The sequence below is a fragment of the Buteo buteo genome, chromosome 13, assembly GCF_964188355.1.
Source record: "Buteo buteo chromosome 13, bButBut1.hap1.1, whole genome shotgun sequence".
Lineage (NCBI taxonomy): Eukaryota > Metazoa > Chordata > Aves > Accipitriformes > Accipitridae > Buteo > Buteo buteo.
The window spans coordinates 14,733,037-14,754,948 of NC_134183.1; the positions used below are offsets into that span (position 1 = coordinate 14,733,037).

Consider the following 21,912-nt stretch of genomic DNA (forward strand, 5'->3'; position numbering starts at 1 on the left):
ATGCACCCCACCGGTGACCAGCTCCCTCCTGGGGAAGCAGGGTCACCCTCATTGCAGTCAGCCCCCCTTAAAAATCCCCAGGTAAGAGTAAGCTGTTCTTGCACAGCACCTGGGCCTTCTGCGAGCCGCAGGGACAGGGCCTGCCCTGATGTGTATAAGCCATGCCAGGGGTACAGAAAAGCCCTTCATCCTCCCCTGCACTCATCCCAGCACAAGCAGCAGCCACAGCATTGAAGGAGGCACTTGGGGGAAAGGTGCCAGGAGCTGGTGCCTGGGACCAGCCAGGGTCACCAGCAGCCCCTCAGTTCTGGGAGGCTTCCAGAGCCCAGGCCAGACAGCTCCCACCATGCCATCTCCAGCTGCCCTAGGGACAGCAGAGCCCAGGCAGGAGCTTCCAGCTGCCCCACCAGCCACCACTGCCTGCTGCATCCCCCCTTTCCCCTCATCACATTTCTAACCCTGGCATGTTCCTCCCTCCTATCACCTCCCCTCCCTGGGTGCATGTAGGTCCACTCTGGTCCCCATTTTCTGTGCAGACACAGCAAACTGCCTTCACCCAGCCCTGGAGAAAGGCAGGGATCAGCAGTGCCTGCAGCTTTCTGCTGGTCTCACCCTTAGTCAACACTCCCTCCCTACTGCCATAGCTCTGCTGCACAACAGGACACCCCAAACAGTTAAGTTTCCCGCTCAGAAAAAAGACCAGAGCCTGTTAAAGGCAGAAACAGACTGCACCTGTGCCGCAGTACTGAAGGTCAGCACAAGGTTTCAGAGCTCCCCTTGTCCTCCAGCTCTGCATTGCCATTAGAGTTCAAAGGCTCAGCCCTGACCACACCATTTAGAGTGTATTTGGGTCAAAACAGAAGGGAAAAACCCCCAAGCAAACAAAACAGGAAGAAGGGAAAAGGCAGCTTCCAGTCATATTCTCGTTTATTAAGGTCTATGCCAGCCTCAGGAGATAGCTCTTACGGTAAGTAAACAGAGCAGGCGGCCGCATCTATAATGAATAAATTTATTGTCTTACAAAAATCATTGTCTAGAAATATGGGTATACAAGAAAACAAGATATTTGCAGTCAGATGCCTGGTGGTCAACAGCCAGTTTGATTAAAAATATCCAAACACACACAACAAAACCTTTGCGACAGATGTTAAAGCTTTTAACCAAAAAAGGAAATCCATGTTTTATGAGCATGTGGCAGAGGAAGTTTCCTAGTTAACACTGATTCATTGTCACTAATATCAATAATACCACTTGGACTAGAGAGGTACATGATATGAAGCACAGTCAAAATTAATACATTAAATCATTGTTATATAGGCAAATTATATATGTAACATTGTCTTAGTACTGTAGTGTCTAAGGCACTTTCTGTAATGTCAGTTTTTCAGCTATTTAAACAAAAAGAATGCTAACTACCCACTGTAATACTGTTCAACATAAAAAAACAACAACAACAAAAAAAAAAAAAGGATTCACATCCACTGGCATGTTAACTCATAGGCAGGCAACATCCATCGCTGAACCCCCGTAACCCCAGGCTCCACGAGCCCCACGCTGCACAGTACAGCGGCCCTGCTGCTCTGGGCTGGCAGTGGACCAGCCCCCTCAGTAACACCAGGCTGGCTGCTAAGGTATCACATAAGCCTTGTCTCACAGTGCAGCCGCTCGGTTCCATGTCCTGAAGACTCACTCGGCCATAAATTAATAAATTAATTTTGCCTGTGTTGTATGTTTATTTTCCACTGGTGTTCACATTATACTAGCCTTAATATATACACAGATCTGTTGGGCATGGTAAGAGCAGGTCTCTACAAATGCAGAAGTACTGTACAGATGAGGAACGGTGATGCTATTTCAGTTTGCCTGTACTGCATGAACACTAACTGATGAAGCAGGTGCTGAGAACACTTCAAAATGATATTGCAGGTTAAAAATGGACACTACTCATTCATCCCTACATTTCCCTCTAACACTCCCCAAGGCCTTTTCACAGTTCACTCGCTGATTGTGTGCTGATCACAACAATTAGGAGAAAAGAAAGATACAGGTGCAGTTTGGTCTTCAATGATCCAACAGACTCAATACAGCCAAGGGCCGTCTGAGCACAGAAGAAATGGAAGGATGTTGTCTGTACAACAAAGCATGCATAGTCATGACAATGGGTCTGTCCCAACCACCTACCCTCTGGGAATGAAGTTTCTGTATTGATAAAAAAAAGTTTCATCCTTCACATGATGCTTTATAAAATGGCTTTACAATGGAGTATCTGGAAAATAGATGCACTGAACAGAGACAATCCCATTTTGTTTACTATATATAAAAAAGCAGTTGTACCTATATCTGAAGCAGGGTACAGTATGGTGAGGCTGGAGAGCCTTAAGACATAGTTGACCTATGATAAGTAACCTTGTAGCATGCCGACGTTTCGTAAGGCAGATTTACGGCCACAAGGCAGTTTGGTGGTCAGGAAAGTCCTCCTCCTTCGGCCGACTATTGTGTAAAAGGTCTCTGCATGCGAACGGTGTGACAGGGCTCTACTCAGCAGGGGCCGGCTGCGCTTCGTTCACATCACTGCCTTTGCTCTCCGCATCGTCATCCGAGAGCTCCAGAGAGGCCCCTTCAATGTGCAGCTGGCGTCTCCCGGATCGACTCGAGGAGAAAGTGATGGGCCCCCCACGCCTGCAAACAAGAAGCAGACAGCGATTGCTGACAGGTCATACCTCACTCACAGCCCAAGTCCCGGTGCTGGCAGCTGCGCCTGAAAGACCTCCCTGCTGAACCGCAGGAGAATGTGGCAGTTCACCTCCAGGCCACCCAAGGGCCAAGTTTCACACGCAGTGTCTTGAAACCCTCTCTCTCTGACCAAGGGGTCAACATGCTGTGCTCAAACACTCTGGCATTCCTGCTTAGTTTATACCATCACCTTAATTTTGCAAGTCCCAAGTAACTTAAAATATTGTCTCTGGAGGAGCAGCAAGCACAGACCAAGTACTAAACAGAGTGGGTTCTCTAAAAAAAAACAAAAAACCCAACAACAAAAAAAACCCCAAACAAAAAACCAAACAAAAAACCAACCCAAAAAACCAAACAGCATCAACTGCTTGTTTGTGAAGTACTGCACTGCACCCCTCCTGCCATTCCTATAAGCCAACCAGCTCAGGCACTCTCTACCTCTTGAGATGGTTTTTGTTCTGCAGCAGCCTCACGACTGCTGACTCCCATCTGTAATTGATACAGACCTTGATCTCAAAGACCTGCTCTCAAGGAAAATGCTGAAACACTCCCACCAGGGTGCATAAGGGGAAAAGGGATCAGTACCATCCACTGGAAAAGCATGACTGAGCTGTCTCCTCTGTCACGTTTACCTACAGCTGGATTGAACTGGCAACCCCAGGGAACCTGCCAATGTAAGCTCCAAAGAGTTCAGGCTCAAGAGTTGTCAGGAATATCCCTGTGGTCTGGCAGCTTCCTTGTTACCATTATCAGGCACAGTCAGCAGGCTCCAGTTCAACCCATTCCCTAACATGAGCAGTTCTGCTTCTGCAGTTCCACAGCTGGATGCTCTCCAAGGATGCACTGTGGAGACAGTCTGTGGGCACACAAGGGCTTAGATAAACCCCTGCCCACTGCTACTGGTGCCACTTACCTTAGCCTGTTTTTCAGGGTGCTGACCTCCCGGCTCAGGCCCTCATTAGCCTCCGTGGCATCATCCAGCTCACGCTGAAGTTTACGTCGGGAAGCGTTTGCACGAGTGGCTTCCTCTTCAGCCTCCTCCAGCTGGCGTTTGAGCTGCTTCATTCTGGCATTTGCCTTTTCCATCTAAAATACAAAACCAGGTACTCAGGATCAAACTAGACAGCTGCAACCCCATGACTGGGGGTTAGCTAACACCCTGTCCTCCCTGACCACCCTGGCTGGAGATGAACCATCAGCCTCACTGAAGACTCCAGCCTGGACTCCTGGAAACACTACAGAGCTCCTGGGTCCAGGAGACCAGGACACGTAACAGACCATCACACCAGAGCTAACAGGGGATGGTTTTGACTGCTGGAAACTACTCTAATGATTCAGTCATCAAGATAGATTCCCTTAGATCTTTTCATTAAAATGCTTCTTAACAAGCCCTTTCTACTCAAAGTATGGTTTTATTTGCCTTTTCTGAGAAACAGGCCTCAAAAGCTAAGCCCTTCCACCTACCTGCTCCTTGTACTGGTCTGCATGTCGACGCTCATCCTCCACCTGCATGAAGACTTCTTTCAATTTCTTCTCTGTACGACGGACCAATTTGTTAGCAGCTGCTCTTTCCCTAGAATAATCAAAAGCCATAATTTGTCCCAGTACTTGAAGGCTAGGAATACAAGGTCTGTCCTTTCTGAAGGGCTCTCGCCTCATTGTGTAACTAAGTCCTCTTAACATGCCTGTCACTGTCAACAGAACTGACTTAGTTTTAGTGTGCTAGTGGTTGGCTGGGATGCAGCTTTGAAAGCATGAATTCTTAGCACTGGAGCAATACAAGTGTGGTATGCAGGCTAAGAAGCAGGGTAAGAAGGTGCTTCTTCACAATGAGATTGAACAGAGCAGCTTTAAAGCTATTGCTAACCAGTAACACGGTCCTCCTGCAGAATCAAAAGCACAAAAAGAACAGAGATGGTGATAAGACAGTCCACCTTCAGATTCTGGGAGGAATTAGTTTAAAAAAAAATATATATACCTGGAGGACCAAGATGGTAAGGACAGACAGGAAGACCTCACTGCAGAAAGGCTTCTGCAAAGCACAGGAATCATCTCAACTATCTTAAGCTGTCACACCTAGGCTGTTCAACTTGTTTCCTCTAACCAAAGAGACCAGGTGTCTCAAGGGGATGTTTCATCTTGTCTCAAGAAACTTCAGCAGCACCTTGTGGATCCTGGGACTACCAGTCAACACCTGGTTAACTTTAAGAATTAATTCAGCAATTTCAGTTACGGAGCAAATAGATTCTGACACTTTCAACCCCAGTTACTTCACAACTGTCTTGTTAAAGCGTGTCCCCTAAACAGTAGGTTTCCAGATAATAAACCCTAGTGCCTGTGCTGTAAGCTCACATCTCCGCCCTGCAAAGACTTAAGGCATGGAAGTTTCAGACATTCAACTGACAGAACACACACAGGCAAACAGATTTTTTCACTTACTTGGCTTCCTGTTCAAGCTGTTCTTCTAGCTGCACAATCTTGGCTTCTAGAGTAGAAATTGTTGCCTTGAACTTAGACTTCACAGATCCCTCCAGTTCCTGCAGCTTGGCTTTCAGCTCTTTGTTCTGCCTTTCTAGCTGCTGCCGTGCATTTTCACTCTTCTGGGCAGCACTCCGCTCCCCAGCTAGCTCAGAATTAAGCGTGTCAACCTTCCAGAGGAGAAGAATAGAAGATCATTTGGTGCTATTCAGAGCCTCCACTTAACTGCATACTGAAACACAAATTGCCCCTACAGCATTGTCAACAACGGATTCACCTGCAGCGTGGTCTTTCGGAATCGCTCATTGAGAAGCTCCATGTTGCTCTGCTCTTCCTCAAGCTCTTCCTCCAACTGTGCAATACGAGCTTCTAGACGGCGCTTCTCATCCAGCAGTGCTGACCTAGAAAGGAAGTATTTGGGTCAAGACATGTTCAGATCTGATACAAAGCTACTGGCTAGTTTGCCTCTGACACTTTAAGCATTGCAAATTGTCATGAGAAGCTACTGTGTCAGCAATTCTCTTCATAACAACAAGGAATTTTTATCATGAAGACAGGTCAATACAGAATTTGCAAGCAGACTACCAAGAACTACAGCTGCTGGTGCCTGAAGTTCTTCAGATGCACAATTAATACATTTGATGACTCACTTTCCTGAAGCACTGTTTGCAATCTCATCAGCCAACTCATCCCTTTCTTGCTCAGCATGACGACGGGCTCTTTCAGACGCAGCAAACTCCTGTGAAGGTTTAGGAAGAGATTCATTACAGCATTAGGAATCTCAAGACTTCTGCAAACAATTTAGCCTTCTAATAACTTCTGGGAGATGCTGTGAAGTGTGATACCCTTGAGGTCTTTTAACAGATAAGCAGAAGCAACAGCTGTAGAAGCTAGCAGGACACATCATCTTGATATTTCCCCCCCTTAACTGCCATATGACTACAATGGATTTACTTCTCCCTGTCCCTGAACTGTTCCTTGCACAAAGTTAAGGAAAAAAACCAACAACTGTGAACATCAGTAACATTCAAGCCCTAATCCATTCTGTCACATGCTTTAATAAATGCATTCAGTGTAAAGTGGGCACTAAATTAAGCAAATTGTTTAGGTTGTTACAGAGTACATAGCATGAATGCAAGCAAAGTACAGAAAACAAGAGCTTTAGCACAATAGTATAAACAGCACTGAATCTCATGTTATAAAACTGTATTAAGTGGCAGAAACACCCAAGCATTTGCTAAAGACAATTCAATGCATTGCAAGTGCAAGACTGACAAGTTTGAAGTCCACAAAAGAATGACATGGGAAACCTCTAGTCAGTCATAGGCTATCTGTAAAGACTCAAACAGTAAGTGTAGTGAAATGTGAGCGATTGCTTCAAACTTTGGTCTGCAGGTGATACAGGACAAAAAAAAAAAGGCAGTCTCTCACACGAGGCAATTCTGACGTTTGACCTTGTGGCAGACCAAGGAGATAACGGGAGAGAAGTGATACGTAGCAATACTTGGAGCTCTTGCATAAATTGCCAACAATGAAGGAACACATGCCCATAAGAGAAAGGGATGAGGACCTAAGAGGGCAGAGTGATAAACATCCACAGACTTAAATGGTCCACTGAGGTACTGGAAAGCGTGTTAGGTTTTCATCTATTTCAAATAATCAATTTCAGTACTGACACTGTGCACTGCACCTTTCAGAGACTCTCGAACCATCTTGGAAATTTTAGTGAGGCCTCAAATCTGTTTGAGCAGTAGCAAAGCTTTCTCGCTACTCAGGCAGAGAAATGAAGTCTAGACTACTAGACTGATTCCTGCAAAGCTGTAGGAAGTTCACTAATGACCTGGGGCAGTGGGGAAAAAGTTCTCCTGGCTCCCATTTCTCTCTTCAACTCACTAGATTGCTTTTTAATTTTTAACTCTCTGATCTTTGCCTTACTCTAGTAAGAAAAACAAATTTCTTGGATTTCAGTCTCACCTCTTGGAGCTGGAGTATTTCTGCTTCGAGACCTTTGAGCTTCTTTTCACTCTCTTTGGACTGTGCAAAGATCTCATCTCTGGATGCACGGGCTTCTTCCAGCTCCCGCTGGTAGTCTTTCATTTGAGCCTGCAGTTAGAAAGCAGGGGAAAGAAAAAGCCATGCTGCATTAGGACAATCACAATATTTATTAGCAGCTCTGAAGCATTTTGGCCCTTTAGAGGTAAGGCCTTCCTCCCAAAGTTGCTTTGTTCCACTTAAATGCATTTTCAGTTCTGATTTTCATAGTAAAACCTCATTTTCTCATCTTTCCATCACTCAATTCCTTGTCAGAAACATCACATTATAAGCCTTCACCCTCATTTATGTGGTATATTTCTTGTAAGAAAAAACTCTAATAGAGCTGCTCAATTACATTTGTCATGAAACTTATAAAGAAGTAAAGCTCTTGGAATGACTTGTGAAAAATTCACTTGAATTGACTAAAAACCCCCAAACTTATGATAAGCATGCAAGGTAGGAAACTATTCTCTTTGCAGAAGTAACACAATGCACCATTTTGCACACCTAGAAGCACATACTTACGCTTCCCTTAAGAAACACTGTTAACACAGACTGAGATCTTAATCTGCACAAGTTTTAGACTACCACCAGTCATGAGACCACTTACTTCAGGTGCTTGTATGAAAGTGTACAGAGATCATGTATGACCTCTCTAGCTGTCCTGTCCGCTTGGACTAGAGAAGCGGGGTGCCGCTAGGTACCAGCATTACTTGCTTTAACCTATGCTCCGTCTTCATCCAGGGCTCAGTTCCAGAATTGCCCTCATTCTGTTGAGGTAGGATTTGAATTAGGATTGCCAAAGAATAAAGGGGAGAGGGCAGAAAGGCAATTTAACTTGCTGTATGCTTTACATAGTCTTACCATGGCCTCATAATCCTGCAGCTTTGGGCCATGACACTGAAAATTTTTGGCAAAACTGAACTCTACCAATTGTTGAATATTTTTCTGGGAACGGGAAATAAATCCTTGACACAAGGACCATTTTTTTCTTGCCAAACTAAAAAGAATGGGCATCTTGGACCTTTTTACCAGCAACTAAAATTTACTCCTCCTTTTTCTCTGGAACATTTTTGGCTGAAAACGCCTTAAGAAGTTCAACAAGGTGAGGAAGCAGCAGTCAGCAAGAGCTGAGCTCAAATCAGTAAATTCAAAGACACAAACCACCATAAATTTTAATGCAGCCTAGAAAGCAATACTCAGTAACTCTTCATGCAAAGTGTTGAAATAAAGAAAAAGATGACGACTGAATAGAAGTACGTGGGGGATAATCTTAACTCCTTACCAACAAAAGGATGAGAGGACTTTTGGGCAGGTGGTAAGTTCAGGCCAGATACTCTATGACATGTGTCAGCATAGTTGAGTCTGATACTCCTTTTGCCTTCAAGCTACAAATGTATTTAATGAAAACCAACACCCTTGACAGACTGTCACCAGGAGAGAAAGCAGCTCAGTTGATTAGCTCTGCCTACCTGGAGCTTACGTAGCTGTTTGATTGCTTCATCTCGAGCCTTGTTTGCAGCTTCTATCTGACCTTCCAGGTCTTTCAGATCCATCTCCATTTTCTTCTTGGCTGCCACAGCAAGAGCCCTTTGTTTGCGCTCGTCTTCCAGTTCTGCCTCCAGCTCTCGCACCTGTGAAATCAAGGCATTTAACAGGCTCAGTTCCAGGAATGGAGCAAACAGAATCCTAACAAAATTGTCGGTGACTCCACAAGGCATTCACAGAGCAGAATTAACATTACTCAACTGGAAAAGACTACAGAATGCAAGCTGCAGGGGAAGACACTGCAGATGGCAAAAACAAATCCACAAATTGGAAGCAAAGATCTCTGAACTGACAAAAAGGAAAACAAAGACAGTAGCTCAGCATCTGAAGCATTTCCATTTCATCTGTTCAGCTACTTAGGGATCAGCTTCTTGCCCAGCACATCTATCCATATTTAATTATCACTCTAAGGCAGATGACACTAATTCTGACTGAACCACTAAGAGGAAAGTAAGAAGCAGAATCACCTCATTTTCTCAAGAAAAAAAACCCCAGAAATCATTCTCTTTGAAACAGCTGTGCTACTAGCATTTATACACCAACAACTTTTTCTTTTTAAAACAAAACAGAAAAGTAACTAAGCAGTAAGCCAACACAAACTAAGTCAAACTTATGCAAAAATAAAACTGAGCCAGAAATGCGACAGGTTAGCAACATTAAAGAATATATTTTGTTTTGAAGCAAGCCTCCCTCCTCATGCTAGGTCAAAAGTTCTTGTCCAGTGCAAGATAATAGCAAATTTGCATTGCAATGAACTTCAAAAGCCCTCCAGGCCATGCTTATTTCTAAGAGATCTTCCATATTGCTGATTCTCAGTAATTGTACATTTTTGTTTTCTTGTGATAAATCTTGAAATATTGGGTGCTTTTTCCTCAAAGTTTAATGTTAATTTAGAACCATCTTCTCACAAGCATGAGATATTAAAGGCATTTCTTAAGGCTCTTCTGATCTGCTTTATGTTACTGGAATTCTCAAGTCTGGCAAATCTGGAATCTTTGCCACAATTTTCATTTAGGAAACTGTTTACTTAATTACAGTCTTTCAGTCTATCTCAGCATCCATGGATTAGTTCCTGTACATCACATAGGATGGGCTTGAAAGTCCAAATAACGTACCCCTGTCCTTGAAATACACCCACGCAGCACTAGCCAAACCTCTGCTTGCACATTGAGTGTTTTTGGAGGACCATCAGTAGCAGACTAACACTAACAGTTAACAGTGGCCAGTCCTCAACAAGACCTATTCTACTGTTTGTTACAAACAGTAACAAAGATCAGTGCTTGGGATTTCTATAGGATGGGAACTTTAAGCAAAGAGTTTTATTTTTCTGGTAGCAAGTTATCACTGAAGCCACAGAGCTTTGGCAAGTTCCTCACGCCCTTTTCACTATGAATTACAGTAAAATAGACATACTTGTTTAACCAGCATCCTCTTTTTCTCTTCATTCTGTTCATCTCTGGCTTGCAGATCTCTCTCAAACTGGGCTTTCATAGCTTGCATGTTCACCTCCAAACGAAGCTTAGCATCTTCTGTGGCCTGCAGTTCATCTTCCAGTTCCTCAAGCTGAGTCCTCATCTCTTCAACCTGTTGCTCTAAAGTTCTCTTTGACTTCTCCAGTTCATGGACCTAAGCCACAAACATTAATCAGACCCTCTCCTTCAGGTATCTCAACATCAACAGTTATTAACAGCAAAATAAGACATTACATCAACTCAGTACACTACATTTTGTGATGCTCTGAATTGGACAATGAATCAGAACAGGCACAGCAGCATCTCCAAGTCTGTATTAGAGAACCCAACAGACATCTATGCAGATGATTTATGAGATGAGCTGTGTAATGACACAGAGAAAAAGAAGTAGTAGTGAGATAAGCTTTTAAATCTAGCACAGGTGCCATTAGTCATTTGGCCAGCAACTTCTGCTCTCCATGTCTTCACAACTTTTGAAGAGGCCTGATGTTAATAAAGACAACCCTTTATTCTGAGCATAAATTCCTCCAGAATTCTGGGTTATAAATCAGCTTCAAAAAGTTCTATTTCTGTGTTAAATATACTTCTCCTGCCAGGTAGTTTTCCTGTGTTATTCCCTATGTAGTATATAACACAACAGGGTGTGGAAACATACTTACATTTTTGCCCACATCATCTTTAGAACTCATTAAGTCTTCCATATCTGCACGCAACTGTTTGTTCTGTCTTTCAAATTCTTCCTTAGCTTCCAGGGCTTCTTCCAAAGCCCGAGCTAGAGACAGTGCTTTGGTTTCCTTCTCCCTTGCTTCTGCTTCAGCACGATCTCTTTCCTCTGCATATCTGGCAGAAATGTTCTTTTCTTCTGCCAGCATCTGAACATAAGAAATAATTAATCCATCTCATAAGTTCTATAATCAGGTCCTTTCTGCCTCAGGTGTTTTAGTCAATGAAGTGGTTAATGCTCTAAGTTTAACTGGCCTTCAGAAGCTGTCTAGTCTTTCAGTCTTGATCAAAGTGCTAGTAAGAAAACAGCTACAGCTACTCTGGGATGAGATGAGGAAAGCAAGCTACTAATCAAGATTAAATAAGTTTTATATTATTTTCATCTTTCAGTCTTCACATCCTTTCTTAGTCTATCTTGAGGGATTACAGTAATAGTCTTAAGTTTTTGTTCCAATATAATTTCCTTTTTGTATATAAAGAGCTTATTACTTGATCTAACAAGACTCAAAGCTGGCATTTAGCTGACTGAAATTTTAAGTGACAACTTACTCTTAACAAAAGCCAAGCTGCTCACAAAGATTTATCAATAACCACAGTACTCTACTCAGACCCTTCTTTATACAAGGCTCATTTTATGCAGTAACAATATAAACAAGATGCCATTTAAAAATCATAGAAAGCAGCAAGATGACAGGAAACTAGACTACCTGATCAAACTTCTTCTGCTTTTTCTCCAAGTTAGAAACAATCTGGCGCTGATGATCTAGATCTACCATCAAGTCATCCAGCTCTTGCTGCAGGCGATTCTTTGTCTTCTCCAGTTTGTCATAAGCCATTGCCTTCTCCTCTAGGCGTTGGCTTAAGGACTCCATGTCCTTCAATAATTTCTTCTTATTTTCCTCCAAGCCTTCAATGGTTCCCAAGTCATCATCTACCTTTTTCTTAGCATCAGCCAACTGAAATTTAATAAAAGAAAATAATGTTCCTTAGTGCATCACGAGAAGGAAAGAAAGGCATCAGGTCCAAAACAGCAAACCAGAAATAGATGTTATTGCTAGCTAAAGTAACAAAAATTGTGAGCTAGCAGGATACTAAGCAGGGGAAAGTCCTGCACATTGCAGCTAGTTGTATCAGTTGTCATTGCAATGAAGAAACACCACTGGAAATTTTATTCCAAAATCAGGTCTAGCACATGTGCAAATTACATGACATTTTTCTGAGAGGCTCAGGACACCAATTCATCTCACCTGGAGTGTGTAGGCCTTACAGAACTCCTGCCCTGTACAGCAAATTACCTGTGACTGCAAGGCAAGCATCTGTTTCTCCAAGTTCTTTCTGGCCTCCTCTTCCTCTTCCTGCTGCTCTTGCAGGTTGTTCTTCTCCTCTTCCAGCTGCCTAATCCTACTGCTCAGGTTGAGTTTCTGGCGGGTTTCTTCCTGAAGCAGCTCCTGTTACACAAAAAGAGATATTCAAAGTTCAGTTCGGTTCATAGTGTGTTAACTGTGGCCTGGGGCTACCACCATCCATTACCCTATATGGAGTTTCAGGTTTGATTATTTTTCTCACAGCACTTTTGCACAAGGACATGCTTATGAAGACATCTGTAATTTGGGTTTTCAAAAACTGGTCATTCATTTTGGGCACACTTAAACCTCTATAAAGCATATTTCTGATCAGGGAATCCATGCCACTGCCTGTTCTAGAAGTTAGTGGATGGCACTTTTCTGTCTTTAAAGGGACGAGCACAGAAGTCAGCTTCAAAATTTGTATTTCTTCTTTCAGATGAGCATATAGTGTACCTATTTTAAACCACCTGGGAACAATATATAGCAGCAAATCCTGCAATGGCAGCATGCTTCCAAGTTTTGCTGCACTGCTTAAATAGAAAGGTCAGTTTAAAGATAGCTGTAATTTGGCAGTGGAAACTTCTGTCATAATGGAAACTAATGAAAGGTGTAACCACCATCACCTCTCCCCCATTCTTTTCCTCACAGACCTCTCTAATTATGATTAACATTATTCAAGTAGTCACCATTAGCATTTTATACAGGGGAAAAAAGAGTATATTTAAGTGATGAACACATGCATAAAGCTGCATTATTTAACTCAAACCCAAACACCATCAGTTTGAACTTAAGCTGTAAGAACTTAAGCTGTCAGTAAAAGACACGGTATTGTCCCTTGTGCCTTTATATAACCCAAGGATCTTATTTACATTAACATTCTACCTGGAAAGGTTTTATTGACTTAATTCTTATCTCCCACAGAGACTAAGATATAAAAGAGAAACTGAAAGGCTATAATCTAGCAAGTAGTGAATCTTAGATAATGAAAAATTGGCTCAACAGGTAGCTGAGCAATCGTTATATATCACATTTCACTAGACTTCAACAGGAAATACAGCTTCTACCCAAGGGACTTTCCAAACTGTGAGTGAAAATGTATTTTCTGTTATGCAGTTAGCATTTCAATGAGGAACAAAGTTTCAGTGCAAAGTTCAAGCTTCACCGCGCACACACCTGTGTATCCTGAAGCTGAGATTCCAAACTAGCCGCATCCTTGGCAAACTTAATGCCTTTCTTCTCTGCTTCCTCCAGGAGACTTGAGACATTATCCAACTCATTCTGCAAAGCAAGCAGTCTAAAGGTAACAGCATGCAGCTGACTCACGGCAAAGCCTAAATCCCACTGGGAGCTGGAACTGCAGAACACAAAACCTCAACAAATTCCAGGTATGGCAAGACAACAATACATCCCAGCAGAGAGAGACAACAAGCTAAAAACACTGAAGTTCGGCTAGAAACTTCAAGTTGGATGTCAGTCTGGACCTTAAGTGGTATAACATAACAAGAGTTAAGCATGCTATTTAGCAGAGCACATCATTCCAATATCAGCATTCATATATAAATACTATTTTTAATTATAGGACTATATATTTTATGGGAGCAATAATTCAGGGATTATCAGGGTGGCAGCTGGGTTTAAAGCATCACTGCAAGAGAAAAGGTTACTGCCAGGTGCCAGCTCTTGCTATTTTAGGCTATGTTACTTTTATACACAGTGAGAGACTACCCGAAAGCTTCCTCCAAAAAGAACTGGGCCATTCCCTTTTTTAAGTACTTTAGCTCAATTTACCTAAAGTACTCGTTGCTGTGGTTTAAAACACAGCCCTGATTGCATTTTGCCTATTTTCTCCATTTCCCAGAAAAATGGGCCTTTACTTGCAATCCCTATCCGCCAAGCTCCCAACTTGGAAGCACAAAAGGAAACCTGTGGCCACCATCAATCAGTACATTTTTGCTCACACATGAATGAGCTCAGCCCTATCTACTCAATTCCATATCCAAGCCAAAAACCTACAGGCCACCTGTCAGCAGCTTGACTATGCAGAGCCTCCTACAGGATTTGGTCTCCAGGATGGGAAGTCACATACTTAAAAGCCACTATAATTCTCACATAACCCAAAAAGTTCTGGATTAATGTCATGGCTATCCAGCTATCTCCACCTGAGGCATGTCACCACTTCAAGGCCCCTCAAGTATGTGAAAGTGCGTGAGTGAGGTCACCTCCCATGTCAACTACAGGCTCAGTTCCTGTGGACCTAGCTGCATCTTTGAAAGTTGTTTCTCCTAGCCATTTCTGTATAGGGTTAAGACTTTTAGTTTCTTGCCTATTTTTCAGCAGTTTAGGACTTCCATACAGCCTTACCTGCAGCTTGTTAGCTTTCTCCGCCAGCTCCACCCTCAGTCTTTCGCCTTCTGTGACCTTAGCAGTTAGCTCTTGTACCTGAGCATCAAGCTTCTTCCTCTTATGTTCAGACTCTGCCTTGACCTGCTGCAGTACCTTCACTTCACAGGCTAACTCCTTGTTGTCAGACTCTAGGCCTTGCTTGTTTTTTTCAAGATTTGCTTTGAACTAGAAAAGACAAAAGGAAAGATATTCAGCACTTTGTTACATACAAATAAAGTTTTCTGCTAAAAAAATATTCAGTCCAGCAAATCAGGTTTACAAGTTCAAAGATAAAACAAGTGCTCAGCAAGTTGTAAGTAGGGAGTGTTTAAAAATGCTGCCATGTAACATTCTGTGTACGTTGGCCAACAACTAAGTTAATGCAGGTTATTCCACTCTCAGATATCACAGGCAGCAGTGATGACCAGAAGATACTTCTATGAATTCAAAAAGATCTGGGACGTCAGTGCTTTAAAATGACTGTTTGAGTAGCACTGTAAGTAGGAAGGAATGTGCCCATTAACAGATCAGCATGGCTCATCTCACAGAAATAAAAGGAAAGATATCAACTAAAGCTGCCCTGATTTTAGTAGGCATAGCAGCTTGGAAGTGCATAACAAAGCACTTTTCACCACTGCACTGACATTTGTCAAAAACCTTTTTTAAAAAAGTAATAATTGGCATAAGGGATGTTTAAATACCATTCTTACTATATCACCAGAACTGACATCATCTTATCACAAGACCTTTGTTTAAGATTGCAGGGTATTTTTTCCATCTTTTCATGCTCTTATTGAGAATATTTAATGAATAAGGAGCAGAAGACATGCATAAGATCTTCCGGTGACTAAACTACGATTTCCACCAGCTTTAACTACTATGTTTCTCGTTTAGTTTAAAATACTAAGGAAGCTTGCAAAGCATTCCCTACATAAAAATATTACTACAGTATATGAACTGTCCACACATACATTTGTGAATTACCAAAACTATAATTTCACAAACTAAAGAATTTTTTTTTTTTTTGGCAGTGTTGGAATAATTCTGCTTTTGAACAAGACACTCAAGCTACATTAGTAGGAACCATGCTACCCAGGTGTGCCTCCTCCTGCCTGCTCTGGTGGTGGTTACCAGAGAACACAATACAGCTGTGCAAACTAGCAAGATACTCCACAGATATCTTGCACTGGAAGTCACAGTACAAGCATGAAGTTAAGAGTGGCTGGAAGAACTTTTACACTACCTGCACTCACAGTTTGTTATTTGTGAGTGCTGACATTAAAATTACCTTATATGGAAGCACTCTGCAGTTCACTCATGCAGAGAACTGCTTTTCACCAAATAAGCAAGTGGACTGCTCTAGAATTCCTACAGGAGTACTACATGGTTTATCTCTAGGTGCACCATTTCCAAGTCTAACGAATCCTTTCCAGACAGAGGCCAAGACTGTCTAATAGTTGCAATATATTCAAACCAGCATGATGTATTTGATTCAATTGCAGTTGTTATGCATGTAGAGAGGACAACTTAGCTCTGCAGATGTCAGTGGAAGGGACCACACAACCAGGGTACTTATAAAAAGTCCTGAAGCAGAAAAGCGTATTTCTGTAATTCATTTTCTTCTCACCCTTTTGGCCTGTTCAAGTTGTTCAGAGAGCTCTTCCAGGGCAGTAGCGTGCCTCTGCCTGATTTCCTGGATCTGTGCTTCATGGTTTTTGGTTTCCTCTTCAATTGCTTTCTTCAGTTCAGCCACCTCCTGCTCACGTTTTGTCCTAGAGGAAGCATCAAGGATTATCAAAATCAACATTTTAGTCTTCCGTAAATTAAAGATCAATTTTAATGTGCCTTGTTACACAGACCTAAGATCCTACCTCAGCTCTTGCTGTGCTGCAGTGGTATCCAAGGTATCTTCCAGTTCAGTTTTTAAAGCTTCCAATTCTTCACTTAAATCTCTTTTCTGCTTTTCTGCTTTGTTGCGTGATGCCTTCTCAGATTCAAGATCCTCCTGGAGTTCTGCAATTTGAGCCTGCAACTCTCTTATCACTTTCAGTGCATTGTTTTTCTGAACTGCTTCTTCATCACCTCTGTTAAACAGAGGCACAACAGTTAATGATATTTCATAGCTTCAGATCTCTTCTCATAATGGTCTAGCATTATTTAAATTATGTATATAAATGAAATCTTAACTTTTCCACTAGAACAAAATAGACCTTCTAAAACTTCATAGACAGAAGACCACTACTGTTATTCTCAAGATCCTGACCAGGTACTACAGAGGCAGTACCAGAATGATCAAGCTTTCAAGTTTATGTTCAAGTATTCCAATTTTGTAGATCTCAACACTGTCCCAAAAATGCACCGTCTGTAGAATTTTCTCTTCCTGCAAAATTATAGTTGCTCAAAAAATACAGAAGGTGTTTAGCTTATATCATAACATGTGACTGCAAGACTACCACACAAATCTTGATAACATCCGTCCTACCCAATCATAGAAAGTAGTCTATTAAGAAGGTTCACTGAGAATTACATGCTTTTTCCCTCCTGAGGCTGAACTCTGGGAGACTAAAAAAGCTTCGAGAGCCCAAACGCTATTATACCCTGGTGAAACTTCTTTTTTGCAGCTTTGTGGAGCAATGATGCTGATAAAACACTGAATTATCTTTTTTGCCATGTCTACACACAGCACAGGTGCCTAGAGATGCTCTAGTACAAACATGAGTTGGCTTCTTTAACATTCTCATTTCTGATGTGTTTGCAGTCAACTGAAATTCTGTCTGGGAAAGCAGGTTCCTACCACACTTTGTAATCATAAGCACCATTGTGCTCTGACCTAGCAAGAGCAGCCTGCAGTTCTTCCTCTTTCTTGGCCAGCTGGATCTTCAGTTCTTCAATCTGGGCTTGCAGCTCAGCTATTTGGTCCTGTAGGTCTGTTGTTTCACCATCAAGTTTTCTTTTAGCTTTTTCTAATTCTTGACGGGTCTTCTCCTCCTTTTTTAAGCGCTCTAAGGAAGGAAAGAATTATATTTATACGCAAGTTTTTCTCTTGTCATCCTCAGAAGGTTTGGGAGAAGGGCCATGGGGTGGCAGGAAGGGTGGGAAATTTAATTTATACTGTGTCAATTCTTTCTCCAGTCTGCAGCTAGAAGGCTGACTGGGAAAGATGAAACAGCAAAGTAGAACTGTATGATTTAGATAGAAATTCAAGAAATTCAATGACTGGAGAAAAAAGTTTAAAATAAGGGAACAGAAGCATAACCTCGTCTTAATACAAAATAAGGAGTGGGATCTAAGAGAAGAGCAATTTGAGCTGCTAGGCCAGATAATCACAGACATCAAGATTCAAAAATGAAGATCAGCTATAGACTGGAAAAAATGATGGCTTGCATAGTTTTGGAAGGGCTAGGCTAGACTCCAAAAAGTCTACTGGAAAATAGTATAGCTTGAAGAAAACTTGGATAAACTGTTTTTTGCAAGTATCTGTGCCACTAACTCACATCCCATCGATATTTAGCAAGACTCTGCAACCCCAATAGCTTCCAGTAATTTAGTTGTGTAGCCAAGATGTCCTGCCCTAAGGTATATCTTTGTGAAAACCATCCAGTTATCAGTGCCACAGCAATAAAAGACATTTAATTGATCTGCCTGTTGTCTGATTGTTCCTAGCTGCATTGTTTACAGTTAGCTAATAACCAGGTATGTAATATTCAAGTCACAGGGAGGTTTTGCTTAGCATAGCATTAGCACAATTCTAAATTCATTAGCATAAATGTAAGTTATTAGATTTGTTCAATACTTTGTGCGTCCTCAGTGCAAAGATTTCTCTCACACCCTTTATAAGCCTGCTACTGGATCAGGACATCATCTTCTATTTGGAAAGGGAGCCATGTTCAAGAATCATCTTTTAGAGCCACCCATGGCTATTTGGGATTTTCTAGACAATATAAAGTAACAAAATTTTTCTCTAAACAGTTCCTCATTCAAAAAAAATAGCACTTTCCCCCCTGTTTTTACATTATATTTCCAGTGAGTGACAGTTAGAACAGTGTCATAAGACTCAAATTTTAATTGACAAAGTTCATAATAAACTGAATTAGGTTTGGGGTTTTTTTTTTCCCAAATATCGGTGCCCAGTAGTGCCCAGACCCTAGCAGAGAGAGACCTTAATGGCTTCTTGAGTCATCTCCAAGAGTAAATATCATTTGACTGTGCTTTACTAGCCAAGAAATTGCATGCCTTATATTTAAGCTTTAATTTCCATTTCTCTAAGGTCATCAGTCTTGGAATGGTACCATAACCAAACACATCTGTCAAGCATCTTCAGAAATACTAGGCCTGATTTAAGCACACAACTACTCAAGCATTATTTTCCAGTGAGTAAAACTTAATTATGCCCATCTTAGGGTCTCTCAATACAATTTTTAAAGAAAAGGTACATCAATCACCTACTATCCCTATTAGTTCAATACCTTCCTATAGAGATAAGATTAAACTTTGGTATTCTTCCATAAGCATATCAGTTTTAAAATACGTAGGAAAAGAGGACATAATACAGTAAGTGAAAAAACTATTTCCAAATTAGGGCATAGAGAGCAACTTTGCCTCATATTTTGCAACTTTGACTTGGCAGTTTATTACTGTTGCACAACAGCTATTTACAGCCATAAGTAATTTACAAAAACATAAAATCAAGAAAGGTCACATATAGGGCTAGTTTAGCCTGTGACAACACAGGCAAAACAATCAAACAAATGGCCAAAAAAATGGAACCATTTTAGATAAATGAAGCATTAAGAAAAGCAAAACAATTCAGATTTGCTTATTCAAAAAATATCGGAAGCTTAATGAATGCCTATTAACATTTTTCCAGAAATATGCTGTTCTAAGGTGTTATTATAGAAAAGGTAGCAACTTCCCAAGAGACAGATGTTTTACCTTGTTACTAAAGGGATGCATGCAACGACTTGAATTTCTGAGTGCATCTATAAATGAAATGGATTCTCAAAAATGAAAACCTAACAAGTTAAACATGAGAAAGACTGAGCAGCCAGATGCAACAAGTCTTGCAACACAAATTTCATTCAAGATTTAGATAAAAGTAACAGCTGTTAAGGCATCTACATATAAGGTTACACTTAGCAGACTGGACCAGATACTGCATACGTTATAATAAGTGATCCATTCCTTTCTAGCATGATGTCCAACCTGTTAATAGGCAAATATAGTAAGAACAAACCTTCCAAATCGGTGATCATCATTTCCTGCTTGTTCTTAAGTTTGGCCAAGTTTTTGGCCTTTTCTTCTTCTTCAGCCAGCTGAGAAGTACATTCAGCAATTCGATCCTCCATCAGCTTCTTTTCCTAGTTAGGAGAAAGGGGACAAAGAATGACTTCTAAAAGACAATTTGAAGAGTCTCCAAGCAGCACAAATAACTGAATATACAAAATTCATATAGAGGTCTCATACAACATATATAATACAGATTTTATTTCAAGTGATTGACCTGTCAATATTAAGGATCAATTGGAATAGTATAGAAACATGAACATTTGTTTTCAAAGAAAGTAAGACTTGGAATTTAACACACAGGAGGCCTGGTTTTAGGACAGCATTTGCTGTATACTTTTGGAAATCTGTTTGCAAAGAACAATGGTAGCTATGATAAACATCGGTTCCAGCTCTTAGATTCGGAAGACTCGTGAAACTGGAGAGAATGCAGACAAATACCTCCTTTTTGAAGGTCAGTTCAAAAGAATCTCTAACCTGTTCAAACCCCACAAGTATTCAGGTACAAACTTTATAGATAATGTAACAGCAGTCTCAAGTGTTTTGAGAGCTATCACTTGGCACTACTATTACTTATGCACAGAATATCCACCACGCATACTGGTCTCACCTTCAAAAATTTGGAATTTTGGTCCTCCAACAGTAGGATCTCTTCCTCCATCTTCTTGATCTTAGCTTCAGCTGTCACTTTTTCAAGCTGCAACTTCTGTCGAGCTCCCTCCTCCTCATCAAGCTGTTCCTCTAGGTCCTGGGAAGAAAGGCAATTGCATCTGTGCATTTTCCAGGTTACCCATGTGTTAATTTTTTTTTTTTAAACTTGGTGAAAAAGATGTATTATTTTGAAAAGCCACCTGCCCTAACTAACACTAAAAATGCATTTGGTTTGTTAGATTCATTTATAGTATCAATGATCTGGTAATGAAATTAAGGGCCATGTGATACACATGGAAATTTTTATGCTCTGTATTTCAGCTTTGGCTGAAATATTCTGTCTAGGAAACATACACTCACTTCACCAGTCTTTCACCTTCCTAATTCTGAACATAAAATAAGAAATTCTACTTAATGACAAGTAAATCTGATCAGGCTTTCTGTCAAAGCCTTCCTGACATACTGCATCTGAATAGGGCATCTGGTATAAAAGTGTGTAGGAAGAGACACCAAAGGAAACACATCTCCTCATTTCAGTATGAGTCCAGATCTCAATATTACAGCTGAAATGGTTCAGATACTGGCACAAATAACTAGATACAACTGGAAAAGCAATAATGTATTGTGCTTCTATTCATTCGTGGTTTTAAATAAGATTCTCAGCCACATATGAATAGACACTTACTAAAAGGGATCAAGAGCTGTGAGATGTGTGGTTTATTTCCCCTTCAAGTACCTTGAATATTTGGAAAGACAGATAAGTTCTCAGGTATTCCCTTTTTCAAGGTCCCCGTTATTCAAAAAGGAAGCATCCAAATCATCCGATTTTCACAAAAAAACAAAAAACAAAAAAACAAACAAGTAACTTGGAGGAGATGGAAGCTGCCTTAGTTTTGTAAAATTCGAAGAAGTAATATTCTTTATGATATTCACTGGATTTCAGTCAAGAAGGAACATTTCTTTCATACGTGACATCATCCCATCAGTCTTTGTTTCTATAAGAAAGCAGGTAAGCCCCATGCAGTCATTCTCGGTTCCTCCCCACTCAAAAGTGCTTACTACCTTTAATACTCTATTTGCATGTACTATAGCTACCAACAGGGCATTCTGACTTTTCTTTTTCTTTCCTCACCCTCATATGCCTGAAGACCACAAGAAGCTAAACACACTGAACACAGGAAAAGAGAAAAAAATTCAAATTTATTTTATTCCACACATGGTGCTAAAGAGCTAAATTCCTCTGTGCCATAGAGATGTTGAGG

General features: G+C 41.1%; 1 protein-coding gene across 1 annotated transcript in view; it reads right to left on the reverse strand.

Annotated features, from left to right (window-relative positions):
* Positions 1-995: 995 nt before the first annotated feature.
* Positions 996-21,912, reverse strand: part of MYH10 (myosin heavy chain 10) — a 104,662-nt gene continuing 83,745 nt past the window's right edge. Inside the window, exons 23-41 of the mRNA XM_075044849.1 lie at positions 20,610-20,747; positions 19,950-20,073; positions 17,547-17,718; positions 16,588-16,800; positions 16,344-16,488; positions 14,696-14,902; positions 13,508-13,612; positions 12,284-12,436; positions 11,696-11,944; positions 10,925-11,137; positions 10,207-10,419; positions 8,718-8,879; positions 7,186-7,314; positions 5,862-5,950; positions 5,489-5,612; positions 5,173-5,381; positions 4,198-4,306; positions 3,647-3,819; positions 996-2,679 (exon numbers count right to left, since the gene is read on the reverse strand). Of these exons, the coding sequence (XP_074900950.1) occupies positions 2,535-2,679; positions 3,647-3,819; positions 4,198-4,306; positions 5,173-5,381; positions 5,489-5,612; positions 5,862-5,950; positions 7,186-7,314; positions 8,718-8,879; positions 10,207-10,419; positions 10,925-11,137; positions 11,696-11,944; positions 12,284-12,436; positions 13,508-13,612; positions 14,696-14,902; positions 16,344-16,488; positions 16,588-16,800; positions 17,547-17,718; positions 19,950-20,073; positions 20,610-20,747 (3,072 nt within the window). The 3' untranslated portion in view covers positions 996-2,534. The remainder of the gene's footprint in view (positions 2,680-3,646; positions 3,820-4,197; positions 4,307-5,172; positions 5,382-5,488; positions 5,613-5,861; positions 5,951-7,185; positions 7,315-8,717; positions 8,880-10,206; positions 10,420-10,924; positions 11,138-11,695; positions 11,945-12,283; positions 12,437-13,507; positions 13,613-14,695; positions 14,903-16,343; positions 16,489-16,587; positions 16,801-17,546; positions 17,719-19,949; positions 20,074-20,609; positions 20,748-21,912) is intronic.